The sequence below is a fragment of the Pyrenophora tritici-repentis genome, chromosome 2 (genome assembly GCF_003171515.1).
Source record: "Pyrenophora tritici-repentis strain M4 chromosome 2, whole genome shotgun sequence".
Taxonomy (NCBI): domain Eukaryota; kingdom Fungi; phylum Ascomycota; class Dothideomycetes; order Pleosporales; family Pleosporaceae; genus Pyrenophora; species Pyrenophora tritici-repentis.
The window spans coordinates 2874324-2889308 of record NC_089391.1 but is presented as its reverse complement, the minus strand read 5'-3'; the positions used below and the strand labels follow the sequence as shown (position 1 = coordinate 2889308).

The following is a 14985-nucleotide window of genomic DNA, read 5'->3' as shown; positions in this document are numbered from 1 at the left end:
CGCAGGCGTCCAAGTCGCACAAGATGGCCGTTGTGCCCGAGATGGGACGACGTGGTTCGTTGGGCTCGGAAAACACGTCGAGGATCAGCTTGCCGTACCCCTCGCACTCCAAGACATACGCAAAGGAGAGCATCTATGCCCGCGACCCCAACGAGAAGAGAAAGTCGGCATTTACGCCAGAACCCACCGATGTGGATGCCTCGCCTGGCAAGGACGACGAACAGCCACAGCAGCCCAGCCGCGCACCACCTCCACCGCCGCGCGCACCGCCGAGCCCGCCCCTCACAGCGACTACGAGCGCCGACTTGAGGAAGACGGCCAGTGTAAACAGCATGCGACGGCGGGACTCGGAGTCGGTTGCCCGGGAAATGGAGGATGGCCGCCGCAGTGTAGAGAGCGGCACGCACATGACATCGCATGCAGGTCCCCGCGTCGCATCGCGCTCCAGCATCAGAGAAGAGAGTGACGATTACGATGGCACTGACCTCACTTCCACCACTGGCTCTCAGCCCAGCACTATACGTGCAAAGTCGCCCCCAAGGACCAAGACGGCGAGCCCATCGAACACCCGACCATCAGGCAGGACATCAGCACCGAGCAGGTCGTCAACCCCCGGTCGAACTTCCACACCAGCCAGGACGTCGACACCAGTCAAGACCAAGACGAGGGCACCCTCAGAATACACATTGGACTCAGAGGCCACTTCAGTGCTCCAGGATCACCAACCCCATCGTCGAACTTCATCGCCCTCACATTCCGAAGCCTCGCCCTCGTCGGTTGTTGATTCATCACCGCGCACGCCAACTCAGCATTCCGTCCTGCCCTCGGTAGTATCCTCTGTCAAAGATGGACCGTCCATGATTGAGGTCATCACAGATCCCATGTCGCGCACGCACTCGGTGGATCCAAGCTATGCTCAATCACCCATGACTCCACCACCTCCGCCACCCCCTCCGGCCATGATGGACGCCCCTCGAGTCGACTATCTGCTGCAGAATGGTGGGCTTGCCAAAGCAATCCCTCGAAGTCTGCTAGCAGCCATTGATGGAGTCCCCGCGTCTACCTACTCCCAGTACACTACGCCACGACTATCTGGCGCACAAGCGCACGATGTCCGATCCTTTTTCAAGCCACTGCAAAATGTCCTCAATAGCTACAATACCGTCATGGACACGAGCGGTTCGTTGGCCGTGGCCACTGGCTATCGCTCGGTTGCACGTCGCCTCCTTGATCGCCTAGAGAATGTCTTTGCCCGCAACATATCTTCCGAGCATTGTGAGTGTATCATGTGCTTTGAAAACCCCGTCGTAGAGGATTCAGCGGGTGTGAATTGGGGAGAGATCCTGGAACTGGTTTCTGGACGCTGCGAATTGCCGACCTGGCCACCCTACGAAGAAGGCCTAGGGCCCGGCCTGGGCATATCATCGGACCTGGAAGCACCGTGCCAGCGGATCGACGTCGACGTACCAGAACAGTACCGCGAGCATTACGAAAAGCAATCCAAAAAGACCAAGGTCGCTGTGCAGTCTTGGCTATCAGATCAGCAAGAGACGGTCCCTGAAGATGCCGACGACGAGACTCTGACGTTCATAATGCTAACACGCCTGGAACAGCCACAACGGCCATTGTTCTATGCCCTACTGTGGGGCTTGGAAAAACTTCCTAATCCGCGCACACAGAAGCCTGATACTGGTACCCCACCATACTTGGCAAAGGCTGGACTCGCATTGCAGCGTCTTTACCGACTTTACAGTCCGCCACGAGACCAATTGGTAGTCATGTATCTCATCCGCCATCCAGACATGCACAACATGCTTGCTACGCTCGCAGCTGTTACCAAGCACGAATGGGAGATTCTCGTTTCGGGACGATTTGACGGTTTTCTGTGGTCTGGCGTCGAAGATCTGCCTGACATGAACGGGACCCCTTCCCGAACGGGTTCAAGGGCTGGTCAGAGACCCACAGATGGGCCACAGCGCTTTGCATCCCCGTTCGGCCCCAATCGATATGGTACCCCGAGCCCATACTCTCGACCCGGTTCCGTCCGTCCTCCAGGTGGTGCGCCAGTGCAGATCGACGAGGAGACGGAGATCGCCGTACTTGGCGAGATCGAGCGAGAAATCTATCTCGGAATGGAAGCAATGGAAGACGCGTTTGAGCAGCTCCATAACCAAGCCGAGGCGGTACGTCGACGCCTACGCGAGCGCGCTGCAGCGTTGTCAATGGTAGCACAGCAACGAAGGGGTGCCGGTATGGATGGCATTGAAGTCAGGACTGATACGCCTGCTAATCTCCGCGACCCCGACGAGGGGATTGATGATCTGAGAAGTGAGGTTGGGCCCGATGATTCGGCGAGTAATGTCAGCCACAATAGGAGAAGGAAGGCACATCGTGCGAGAGAGAGACGGACGCCAGCACCAGTCGAGGAGGAGAGTGAGGAAGAAATTGCGCTTGCGGAAAGGATACGTCGACGGTTCTAGGGGGTTAGTGAATGGTTGGGATTATTGCATTTGACAGGAGTTTGCTGGCGCGAGTCTAATGCTGTTCATGGCTCAGAAGCCATGACAGTCATGATTTATGGCTTTATAACGGCCGCGAGATATGGATACCCGGTTTGAGATGCAGGAGGATAGGTAAGACATTGCTTGTACTCTAGCTTGGCGACGCGGCGTCGGTGAATGTATACGTTTGCTTAATTTGATGACGTCACTCATGATACGCCCTAGGCATTTGGCTGAATGTGAGGTGAAGGTTCTCATAGTGTATACCAAAGGCGCCACTGTGATTTAGATGTTGTTACAAATGATGGTGCGACTTTAGCGTAGGCGCTGTGCTCCAATGATACCATGCCGGCGAATGGTTCTTGAGACGCACGGCGGCAACTGACCCCGCTCGTCCATGATGGAATGCCCCAGGAGTTCGTGTCTACTGTACATGCACCATTGGCGAGCAACACGTTGCATGTCGACTAATCGAAACAGCTCTTTTCTTGCCTGGCATAATTGTGTATAATAGTACATGAGAGGTCGCAGGGTCATGGGTGTATGGCAGCAAGGTCCATTTGTCCCTACGCGAACAACCCTGCAGCCTCACGCGCCGGACATGCATGTCCCTCAATGACAACAGAGGGTAGACCAGATAACAAAACAGGACAACAAACGTCGCCCGTGGCCAACACAGCGGCCTTAGCCTACCATCGCCGGTACCGAGGTGTTGTTGGGCCCAATTCAAAGCCTCTTGGTGCTCTGTCCTCTTTCAAACCTTCCGCTGCGCTCCCCCGCCATTCGCCGTTGCCCTCGCGATCTGTGTTTACGAAACAAGGCCCTCGTGGCAGGCGCATACCTGGGTTCCATACAGCGCTCGCCCTTGGTAGCCTTCTGCCACGGCTTGCAGTTGCTTCTCTCCTTTACGCAGCCAGTCACAAGGCGGCGAATAATTTTCTGCTCCATCCTCAGCCCGGACGCACTCGCAGTGACCGCTCTTTCCCCATATACCCGAGTCGCTCGCTGTGTCCCACGACCCATAACCGCGCATATCGCTGGCCGCACGCTGCACCCGCTACCCTCTCGCATATATACGAACCCGCCCCGCTCTGCGATACGCCGCCCATTGTCGGGACGGAACCGCACCCAACATGGCGACCGACGTGGGCGCGAACGAAGCCGTCGACCCGAATACGCTCTACACCAAACAGGAATGCATAGGCGGCGGCAGCTTTGGCAAAGTCTACAAGGGCCTTGACCGGCGGACTGGCCACACGGTCGCCATCAAAGTCATCGACGTAGAGAATGCCGAAGACGAGGTCGATGACATTATGGGCGAGATCATGATTCTCTCGGGCATGAACTCGCCATATGTCACAAAATACTTTGGATCGTACCTGGCCGGCTCCGACCTGTGGATTGTCATGGAGTTCTGCTCAGGCGGGAGCTGCGCCGACTTGATGAAGCCAGGCCCTATAGCAGAGGCCGAAATTGCTGTCATATTGAAGGAGCTGCTGATGGGACTGACATATCTGCACGACGACAACAAGCTGCACCGAGACATCAAGGGTACGTCTATAGAGTATGCACATGTCTAGTTGCTGACAGGTTGTAGCTGCAAATATCCTCGTTGGCGCGAGTGGGCAGGTCAAACTCGCAGATTTTGGCGTCTCAGGGCAACTCTCAGCGACCATGACCAAGAAGAACACATTCGTCGGCACACCGTTCTGGATGGCCCCGGAGGTCATTAAGCAGTCTGGATACGATGGAAAGGCCGACATCTGGTCTCTTGGAATCACTGCACTCGAGCTGGCCAACGGCGAGCCTCCGTATGCCGACATTCACCCTATGAAGGTCCTCTTTCTCATTCCCAAGAACCCGCCACCAGCCCTAAACGGCAACTTTTCGCCTGCGTTCAAGGAGTTTGTCGATCTTTGTCTTCGCAAAGACCCTAGAGAGAGACCAAATGCAAAGCAACTCCTCCAGACAAACTTTATCCGCAAAGCTGGCAAGCCAGCTCGCCTGCAAGAACTCATCTCAAGATACCAGGATTGGAAAGTTAGACATCCAAAGGAGGCTGCCGAATCAGACGATGAGGCTACTCCTGTAAAGAGGAAGGACCCAGTCAACGAAGATCTGTGGGATTTCGGTACAGTGCGACCTGTTGGGGGTGGTAGAGGGCCAGCTCTAGCCCCCATGAATGATTCTGGAGCAAATGCGAGAAACATCTCACCACAGCGGAAACCGGTTTCCCAACAAAGGAGTGGCTACGGCGATGAGAACGATGATACAATTAGGGAGAGCATGCCACCTTCTCCTACCAAACGCCTGACACCTCTCCAGACCCACGGTTCGCCAGGCGGCTCAGTAAAAACTGCTGCAAGAGTGCCGCTACCAGCATCTCCAGAAAAGAGGGCTGTCCCGTCCTTTCCACAGCCAGCAGCAGAGCTACCACGCAAATCGCCTGTTCCCGCCCTTTTTTCTCCACCACCAAACAGAGGACTGGTTACTCCAACCAAACTGCAGGGTCCCCAACAAGCGAGACGGCACACGCCGCTTCAACACACATATGATGAGTTTGTTCAACGAGAGATTGCTACAGATATAAAGAACCTAGAGATTACACCGCAACAACGAATCCCAACGCCGAGCCGAGCTTCAGTCCTGCCACAAATGTCCATACCCGAGATCCCCCCGTTTCGTGGGACTTCCACAAGTCCTGGACATAACAACTCACACAATAACCAGCCACCGAAAGCGCTCCAGAGTCCCATTAGATCACAACACCAGATCGCAATGCCCTCACAGGCACAAAAGCCTTTACCACCACTGACCGGCCAACAAGAACTACCTTCTTTAGCAGGACAGAAGCCTCTTCCTTCACCACAGGACAATTTCTCTCCCCTTGGCTCTAGTTCTAAGTTACGGCCTGACTCTGCATCTTCAAGCGATCCCTTTGGTGGTCCAACATCTGATCAGAGGTCACAACCCCGGCCACAGGCCGCGCAGGCATCCCCTCCTGCCCCACCGCCACACGGTGCTAAACCTACTGCCATGAGTCGTGGTTCGTTTGGCCGTCCCAAGCCTACATCAAACCACCCGAGTCTTCTTCAGTCTCTAGGCTCACCAACGGCACCTGTTGAGATTACGGCACTTACTGGTGTGGTTGTTCCAGCCCTGGAAGCTGCCCTTTCGCGCCGTATCTACCATCTTAATTTGAAGAACAAGCAAGAATCAGCACATTCGTTAGACGACCCACAAGGCTTCATCGAGCGTAGGCGTCAGCGGCAGGAATGCCACGATAAGGTTACGCGGCTGGTGAACGAGATCAGGGGGAAGTTTGAGGAGCTGGACCGGTGGGATGAGAAGGGTGAGGTAGGCATGGGCGGAGAGGTTGCGGGGTTTCTTGAAGGATTTCTTGAGGAGGTACTTGTTCGAGTCGAGCCAGCCGATGATTAGGATATTCGGTACTGATGAATCTGGCGCTCATGCATAAGTGCAGTGCATTGGATGGAGGTTTTTTGGATTGCCATGCAGTTTGGCAAGGCGTTTGATAGCGGCGTTGAAGCGGGCCTCCCACGCTGGATCGTCAGGTAGCTGTAACTGTGACGTGTCTCAATGATTATGATAGTTGCTGAACTCCAGCCTTGTGCAATCCATGTGTATGCATTTATGATGTTGTGGAAGGCGTGGCCAATGAGCGTCGAGGCAGCTCCGAAGACCGATTTAGTTTCGTCACTCGTCCAGGGATGCAGGGACAACCCAACCCACAGTCTCGCTGCTACACGCGTTGCAACATCACGCGCTCAGCGGAAACGGGAGTGGACGGCTTTCTTGAATATGGCGTGAGCATTGCTTTGTTTCTAGTTCTACAGACACTCGCAAGTCGCTAATTATAATCAGCAGGCGTGCAATTCGAAGCAATGCCCTCGAGAAGCTGGCTCGTCTGTCAGCGCAGTCGTCAGCAGAGGATGCCTCAACTTCAGACTTTGCGAGGTTCTTCAAGAGATGTCCGAATGTATCCAGTTCTATGAAGTTGCAAGAGCTGGAGGCAATCCTCGCCCTCTGCAAATCGGCGCCGTTCATCGAATCCATCCAAGTTGCCGATAAGTTGCTCGCTCGCCTCTCGCCATACCTCACCGCATCGTATGCTCAGACGCTCGCGCCGTCGCCCAGCCTCCGCACATTCGAACCTTCACCATACCAAGTCCTGACATACAATCTTACATCTGCTGTGCTCTCCCTAGGACTCAGACACGATCAACTCCGAGCACAGGCTGCGACTGCCCTTGAGAGCTATGTTGACGGTTGGGCTGCTGTAGCTGCCGAGCTCTCGGAGGAGCAATTCGTTGACGATGGAGCCGATGACTATTCTACACATGGCGAGTTGGCTCGCGTCATGACACATAGCCTGTCGCTCTTGGGTTTCCTGGGTGCTGCAGCCGAGCAGGCCGACTTCTGGAATGCCGACGATAGACTACGCCTCGTTGAAAAGGTGCGGTCAGCCCTGACGGAAAACTTCCTCGTCGCCTTTGAAACCGTCTTGTCTATTGTGCGTAATGCGCGCTCACACCAACACGGATTGAGAGAGTGGAAGCGATACACAAAGCACTATGCTGCTACTGGACGACCGCTTGGTGCCATGATCCTGCACGATTCATTCCTGAATGTCGTACTAGCTTCGGCCTCACAGCTCGTTGGAACCAGTCCGCGTCTCACTTCTCAAGTTTCCGTCCTGGACCATCTGCAGAGATACTTGGATTCAAAGGGTCATCGACATCTCAGGGCCAGTGCTGAAAACTCGCTGGCTGAAGGACTAGTTAGGATTGCGGAAGAGGAAATGGAGCGCTTGGAGAATGATCTTGACTACCTACAACGCGTGGGATCCGCATGGCAGCAACAACAGGCGTCTTCGGTCAAAGCCAAGGTGCTCGTCACATACCTCTGTTGCACAGTCTACGACGATGATACAGACATCACTGACGCCGAAGTGCTGACTACTTGGCTCGATAACGTGCTCAATGATCCAGCACAGAGTGCGGACCATGACTTGGCTTCAACGGTGCTGAAATCCATGGCCATCCTTGCGAGAGTCTCCCCGCATTTGGCGTCGACCCTGGGGCGCTCGCTTCCTCGAGTCATTGTACAGGCCAACTTTGACAATCGAACAACTTCAGTCGCAGCCGAATCGTTGGCTGCAGTTCTTAGCCTTCTTCCTCAGGATGCCATCATCACGACACTTTACAGTCTGGGAAATGTCATTAGTGTGGCGCCCATGCCTGAACGTACTGCACCTGCTTCTCCCACGTTGAACGGGAAGACACGTGGAAGCGGCATCTACAACAATCAAAATGGCAGTACCATCTCACTTACGCCGAGTGACGTTGAAGAACCACATCATGTGCATACGACTGTGGTCGAAACAATTGTATCTGTCGCAAGAAACTGCAAAGATCCCAAAATCACAGCATTGGCCTTATCAATGCTTATCCAAAAAGTTGGCCGCTCTGGCAAGGTGGTTGATGCGAAGATCATCACCGATTCGGCTCTCTTGGGCATACACAGCCCGCCTGGAGAGTTCAGATCTTTGCTCAAGGTTTACACGAAGCTTTCTCACGATGCGCTAGTTGCGGACGACAGGGCAAAACTAGAGGCTGTCATGGCTGCGCGTCTCAATCTGTCCAGAGAGATATGCGCCAACGAACCCAGCTTTGAGATCTATCTTACTCATCTTTTAGACACGATTGTTAGCAAGGGGGATGCTCAAGAAACATCTCATCGCCATCTTCGAGACACTGAGCTTGCAGCTCAGGAGATTGCGCAGTTATTGAAGCCTCTCGCACTCCTTCTTGGAAGAAATGCCGAACGAGCAGAATTTGCTGAGCTGGACGACTCTATCATCTGCCTGCAACGTGATGCATGGTTTAACATTGTCGTTCATGGCTTCGATCTGCAGTCTGACCTTGGAAAAGAATATCGAGAGGAGCTGCGTACTCTTGCACGCTTCAGTAAGCCTCTGATTGCTGAAGAGCGACCGTTTCTTTCGGAAAGCGACATTGAGCTCAACACAGTCCTGCGTCGTGGTAAATCGCCTGAGCATACAGTCGAGCAAAAGAAGCGGCTCGGAAGACTGCTGCCATCATGCGAAGCTGATACCAAGTCTCTGAGCTATCAGGAAGCAGTGTTCTTGAGCACTGCGTATCTGGTTGAAGACCTACGCGCGAGTACAGGAGATTGTACCAAAGCGCTTGCATACTTTCTCGACCCCAAACTACGTACTGGGGCAGTCGGCAATTGCATGACTGCTATCGCGACGACGGCTATTCGAACATACCTGACAAAATCCCTGTCAGGTCAATCACACAGCTTCTCAACGCCGTATCTGGCTCAGCAGCTCGCCAAGATATTCTCTGCATGCTGTCATCGCATTGCGCGCGTTCAGCAAGCGGCGGCGTCTTGTGCTGATGTCATTGTCCGCGAAGTGCCATCCACACTGTGCCAGAAGAGTGCGTTGTTCGCTCTTCTAGAACTTCTCTCAATAATGTGGTACAGCTGTCTTGAGGGCGAGACGGATGAGTACACTTGGAAGTCAACTTTCGCTTCGAAGCGATCCAACATCGTAGTTGAGCTTTCAGATGACTATACCTTCCGACGGGCAACTCTTGATGCGCTACACACTCGTGCAACGGTCTGGGTTAGAGGAGCGCTCGACATTGCTCCTCTCGACGTCAAGGGACTTCTTCAGTCATACCTTTCAGAATTCGACGACGAAACGAGTTTCGGGCACATCTCGCTGGGACGCTCGTTTGCCTTGGAAATGGGTTCCCTGATCCCGTCCACAGACCAGCGCCTCGGTGCTGTGGAACGTCAAGGTATCAACATCAACACTGCATCTGACTTCATTACGCAATACACGACAAGACAAGAATACAAATTCCTCGACGGGGTTGTTGATCAAGAAGAAGAATGGCTCAATGGTGCACCAACTACTAGACGAATGCCAACGTATCTCTCACGCAGCCTGCATGAAGCGACTAACCTTCTGGTAGACTTTGAGACCCGCACTCTAAACCACAAGCATGTAACTATTGCGGAACTTCGCGACATACTTCGAAGAGCTGCCGCGCTTCTCTGCAGAGTGAAGACAGATCAGTCACCTATCGTCCAACATTTGGTCGGTATTCCATTTGCAGTATTTTCGAAGCAGTCCATCAAGCTGGGAATCTCGCTTTGGACAAGCGTTGCCAAGGAAAACCCTCGCATGGAGTCTCGAATTCTTGTTGCCATTGCTGAGAACTGGGAGAACACGGTGCGCAAGCGTCGAGGTATCTTCAGTCCTGCTTTGAAGTACGTATCATCAAAATGAGCCCGTCAGCATTCACTAATACTTGGCAGACACGAAGATCCATTCTTCGGCAAGCAAGAGTTCGCCGCGACAGACAAGGAAGCGCTCTCGAAACGCCAACAACAGATATATAACCTCATAGCACCGCATTTCCGCCTGTTGCAATTCCTGTCCAGCCACTTTAGCGCATCACGGCTGGGCAAGGCAGACGTCGAGCGTGTCTACGTACGGATGATGAACATCACACTTGATGCAATGAGTGTGGGCTGTTCGCAACCGCTTGCCCGTGAATCGTACTTCCACATCATTTTGCTTGGATTACGTATCGCGCGTCATTGTACCACAATATCAGCCACCATCAGATGGCGGTTGTCGGACCGTATACTGACTGCCGCCCTGGCATGGTTCGCAAAGGCACCACAGTAAGTATTTGTGAAGAAAATTCTATATGCGTCGCTAACGAAACTAGATGGTCTTTTGGAGGTAACCGATTGCAGATCAAGGCCGAGACGCATATCCTGGCAGACGTGCAGGCGCAACTCGATATTATCGGGAAGTCCACTACTGCCGTTGATATTAGCGCAAAGTTGAAAGCAAAGCAAGACCTGCTATCTCTGCTTGTGGGGAATGAGCAGACTCGTCTGATGGTGTGGTTGTTTCCTCTTGACTATGGCAAGAAGCATCATTTCACCTCTGGACGCTACAACAACACACTTCCTGATGTAAGTATCTGCAATCATCAACATGATACAAACTAACGTTGCTAGGCCGCCGTTACTGCCCATCTCAAAACAGCCTGGGCCGAGAATCCTGCAATCGCCGTACACCTCATCAAACGCTTCCAGTCTCAACGCCTTAATAGCGAGGTCCGATGGCAGGTACTCAACTTCCCGCACAAGGTGTTGGACGAGCCAGATGCGCTTGAAATACTTCTAGGTAACTCACTACCGGCCGACGTCTCCTTCCAACTCAAGTACCTGCTTTACTGGGCGCCCGTTAACCCCATAACGGCCGTCACATACTTCCTTCCGGCGTACGGGAACCATCCTTTCATCATTCAGTACGCGATGAGAGCGCTTGAGAGTCACTCGGTAGACGTCATGTTCTTTTATGTCTACCAGATTGTGCAAACGCTTCGATACGATGTCTTGGGCTACGTTGAGCGGTATATTATCGAGACGGCCAAGTTTTCGCAGCTTTTTGCGCATCAAATCATCTGGAACATGAAGGCAAACGCCTACAAGGACGAGACTGCCGAGGTGCCCGATCCTGTTAAGCCCACGCTTGATAAAGTCATGGCTAGCCTGGAGTCAAGTTTTTCCAAAGAAGACCATGCTTTTTACGAGCGCGAGTTTGCCTTCTTCAACGAGGTTACTGGAATCTCAGGTACACTACGTTCTGTTCTTCACGAACCCAAGGAGGTGAAGAAACAGAAGATTGAGGAGGAGCTTCGCAAAATCAAAGTGGAGGTTGGCGTCTACCTCCCATCTAACCCCGATGGCCAGGTCATTGGCATCGACCGCAAGTCTGGCAAGCCGTTGCAGAGTCACGCAAAGACACCTTTCATGGCTACATTCCGTATCAGAAAGACGAGGCCTGTTGACCAGGGCTTGGAAGAGACTGAAGATGATGATCGCGATATCGCACGAGAGAAAGACCGCGGCTACGAAACATGGCTTTCTGCGATTTTCAAAGTCGGGGACGACTGCCGTCAAGACGTGCTCGCACTGCAGATGATTGCAGCATTCCGAGGCATCTTCAACACCGTGGGTCTAGACGTATGGGTCTTCCCCTACCGCGTCACAGCAACAGCACCGGGCTGTGGTGTAATCGACGTACTCCCCAACTCCATCTCCCGTGACATGCTCGGTCGCGAAGCCGTCAACCGCCTAGACGACTATTTTGTCTCTCGCTACGGCAACGAAGACTCGATCCGCTACCAAGAAGCTCGCTCAAACTTTGTCAAATCAATGGCCGCCTACTCCGTCATCAGCTTCCTCCTCCAATTCAAAGACCGCCACAACGGAAACATCATGATCGACGACGCTGGCCACATCATCCATATTGACTTTGGCTTCTGCTTCGATATCGCACCCGGTGGCATCAAATTCGAACGCGCGCCCTTTAAACTCACGGCTGAAATGATTGCTGTCATGTCGGGTAAAAACGCGGCTAATGCATATACCTCGCAGGCGTACCGCTGGTTCGAAGAGCTCACTGTAAAGGCCTTCTTGGCAAGTCGCCAGCACTGCGATCACCTCTGCCACGTTGTGCAAGTTATGCTGGATAGCGGTCTTCCGTGCTTCAAACCTGAGAGTATGAAGAACTTCCGTGATCGCTTCGTGTTGGAGAGGAGTGAGAGGGAGGCAGCGGATTATATGCGTGGGCTGATTGAGAAGAGTAGGGGAAGTTATTCGACGGGGACTTATGATAGGTTCCAGCTTATTACTAATGGAATTCCTTATTAGAGTTGTGGAATGAGGATTGGTTGGCGGAGAAAAGGGAGGTATAAGAAGTTGTTACATAATTCATTCATCATATACTAGACTTATGTTTAATATAGAGTATGCACATTTGCAACACTCGAAGACCTATTCAAATGCTCATTCTTCTGATAGTAGTGTTGTTTTATACGAAACTTACAAACTACCAATCGCTGAACTCTATGAGCTCGGCGTCGCCGTCCCAGACCCCGCCACGACCTCCTCCTCTTTCTTCCTCAACCCCGTCACCGTCTCCGTATGCTCCGTCCCCAAATGCGCCGCTTGAACAAACAAACTAGCCATGAACGCCAAAAAGGCAAACACGGTATATGTAATCCACATATTCCGCATCGCGTACGCAAAAGCCTGCTTAGCAGCGATTTCCCACGCACGCTCCTTCAGCATACCGGGTAACATGACATTAGCCATTGCACTGTCGCCGTCGAGCTGGTCGAATATATTCTTTGGGAGTCCAGCCTCGCGGAGGAAAGCAGCGCGGCCATTCATCGAGTTTTGGAATATTGTGCCACCGACAATAGTGGAGATGGAGACGCCAATGTTGCGGATGAAAGATAGGGTCGCTGTGGCGCTGGCGACGTTGTGTTGTTCGACTTGGCTTTGAATGGCGATGAGTGGTGCTTCGAATAAGATTCCTGAACCGAGACCGCCGACCATGAGAAAGCAGACGGCTTTTACAGTGGAAGTGTATGCGTCAAAGGTGATGAAGAGGCCGAAACCTATGGTGAGGAGTAACGCGCCGACCCAGATGATTTCACGGAATTTACCAGTCTTGTGCATAATGACGCCGCAGAAGACGCCAGCGATTGCGCCAGTGACGATGAAGGGGAGGAGTAAAAGTCCGGAGCGTAGCGGCGAGGCTTCGAGCACGGCCTGGAAGTACAGCGGCATGTAGTATTCACCCGAGATGAAGACGAAGCCGTGGAAGAAGACAACGGAGAATGCGGCGACGTTTGTGCGGCGCTTGAATAGGCTCATGGGCATGAGGGGGTATTTTGCTAGTTTGGCTTCACTGTAGATGAACGCAAAGATCATGACGAAGCCGACGACGAGGAGAGCGATGACTTTTGCGGAATCCCAGGGGAAGAGCACGCCGCCAAAGTCGAGACCGAAAAGAATCATGAGAGTGAAGCCGAGGAAGGTGAAGATGCCGAACCAGTCTAGGGCTTTCATGCCGTCAACGAAGGATGTGTGCTCATGCTTGATGTCCAGGAAGAGGAGGATCAGCAGGGCGGCTATTCCGCTGATAGGGAGGTTGATGTAGACTGTTCGAATCAAAAGTTAGTAAATGATCTCAAACAGTATGCCACTCGAGACGAAATGAAACACTGCACTCACAACACCACCTCCAAGTGACCAAACTTGCAAACAACCCTCCAAGCACCGGTCCTATCCCACCTGCTAACGCCCAAATCCCCTCCATAAATCCCATGAGTAAACTCCTCTGCCTCAAACTGAACAAATCACTAATACAAACATGCACCAGTAGAATTAGTCCACCACCCGCCGTGCCTTGGAAAGCTCGGCCGATAATGAGCTCCTGCATCGTCTTTGCAGTCGCACAAACCGCTGAACTGATGAAGAAGAGTAAAAGTGCACATAGCATGATAGGCTTTCGCCCCCAGATGTCGGAGAATTTGGCCCAGATGGGGCCTGAGGCGGCATTGGCGAGGAGGTAGGCGCCACCGATCCAGGTGTAGCCTGCGGCACTGGAGAGGTCGCGAGATATTGTCGGTGCGGCTGTTGCGACAATTGTCGCATCTAGGGCGGAGACGAATAAAGATAGCTGAGGATAGTGTCAGTAGTTGTGTATCTTTCCCTGTCTGTGTTGTTTCTGTTTGTTCGTTGACTTCTTTCTTCCCCATGTTCATTCTCAGCCTCACGGAGATGAGCACCCATCTCTTGAAAAAACAAGAATAAAAGAACTCACAAAAAGCGCCACGATGATCGCACCCATCCTCAATCGGCTCCTCTTGCCTGCGGCTATTCCAGCACCTGCTTCTTCCCCATCTTCCAGACCCTGGCCATCTCCCCCCCTACTCCCTATACCCCCATCTCGACTTCCTCCTCTACTCAAACCCCGAAAACTTCCAGTCTCTTTCCGAAATGACGCGCTATCCATACAGGTATATACCGGTACAGGTCTCCTTATCTCATCAACGACACCTTGGTGCTCCATGTCTCGTCTGGGCTCGCTGGGGATAAAAAGGTTCTGACTGATCTACCCGAACAACTGCCGAATGCCGAATGCGGATCCAAATTGCTGACACTGATGCCGAGAAGGAAATCGATAAAGACAATACTGCTTGATGGATACGAGAAATGAAATGAGATGAGACGGGACATGAAACCCCCCTCCAGAGATGGCAAAGTTGACGAGGAATGCTCAAACCCAACAATAACATGCAGAGATACACATATATACATGCACCCACACATTCATACACAAAATAGAGAAAGCCACATCAAGAAAAGCCCTAGAAAGGCTTGCAAAAACCACCAAGACCCTAGTCACATTCGCCTCATGGACACCGGTCATCACCCCACCAATCGGCCTTGCAGGTGGAGTGGAGACAGTAGGGAGGGGAAAGCGGACATATCCCGAACCAGGAAGCGAACTACTTTCCTAACGCGATCTAGCTTACCATATCTAGTG

At 52.8% G+C, this 14985-nt stretch overlaps 4 protein-coding genes across 4 annotated transcripts; 3 read left to right on the top strand and 1 right to left on the bottom strand.

Moving 5' to 3' along the window:
* Nucleotides 1–23: 23 nt before the first annotated feature.
* PtrM4_065450 (Herpes-BLLF1 multi-domain protein) lies at nucleotides 24–2480 on the top strand (the record flags this gene model as incomplete). Its single annotated transcript, XM_001933253.2, has 1 exon — nucleotides 24–2480. The coding sequence occupies one exon, from the start codon at nucleotides 24–26 to the stop codon at nucleotides 2478–2480; it is 2457 nt and encodes an 818-aa protein (XP_001933288.2).
* A 1154-nt stretch (nucleotides 2481–3634) lies between these two features.
* PtrM4_065440 (SPS1, Serine-threonine protein kinase) lies at nucleotides 3635–5942 on the top strand (the record flags this gene model as incomplete). The annotated part of the gene is made up of 2 exons (XM_066105695.1): nucleotides 3635–4052; nucleotides 4099–5942. The coding sequence occupies 2 exons, from the start codon at nucleotides 3635–3637 to the stop codon at nucleotides 5940–5942; spliced, it is 2262 nt and encodes a 753-aa protein (XP_065964322.1).
* Nucleotides 5943–6179: 237 nt separating this feature from the next.
* Nucleotides 6180–12232, top strand: PtrM4_065430 (TEL1, Phosphatidylinositol kinase and protein kinase PI-3 kinase family; the record flags this gene model as incomplete). The annotated part of the gene is made up of 6 exons (XM_066105694.1): nucleotides 6180–6328; nucleotides 6387–9830; nucleotides 9879–10250; nucleotides 10298–10550; nucleotides 10596–12183; nucleotides 12228–12232. The coding sequence occupies 6 exons, from the start codon at nucleotides 6180–6182 to the stop codon at nucleotides 12230–12232; spliced, it is 5811 nt and encodes a 1936-aa protein (XP_065964321.1).
* Nucleotides 12233–12491: 259 nt separating this feature from the next.
* PtrM4_065420 (MFS-1 multi-domain protein) lies at nucleotides 12492–13935 on the bottom strand (the record flags this gene model as incomplete). The annotated part of the gene is made up of 2 exons (XM_066105693.1): nucleotides 12492–13594; nucleotides 13668–13935. 2 exons carry the CDS (start codon nucleotides 13933–13935, stop codon nucleotides 12492–12494), a joined length of 1371 nt encoding a protein of 456 aa, XP_065964320.1.
* Nucleotides 13936–14985: the final 1050 nt, after the last annotated feature.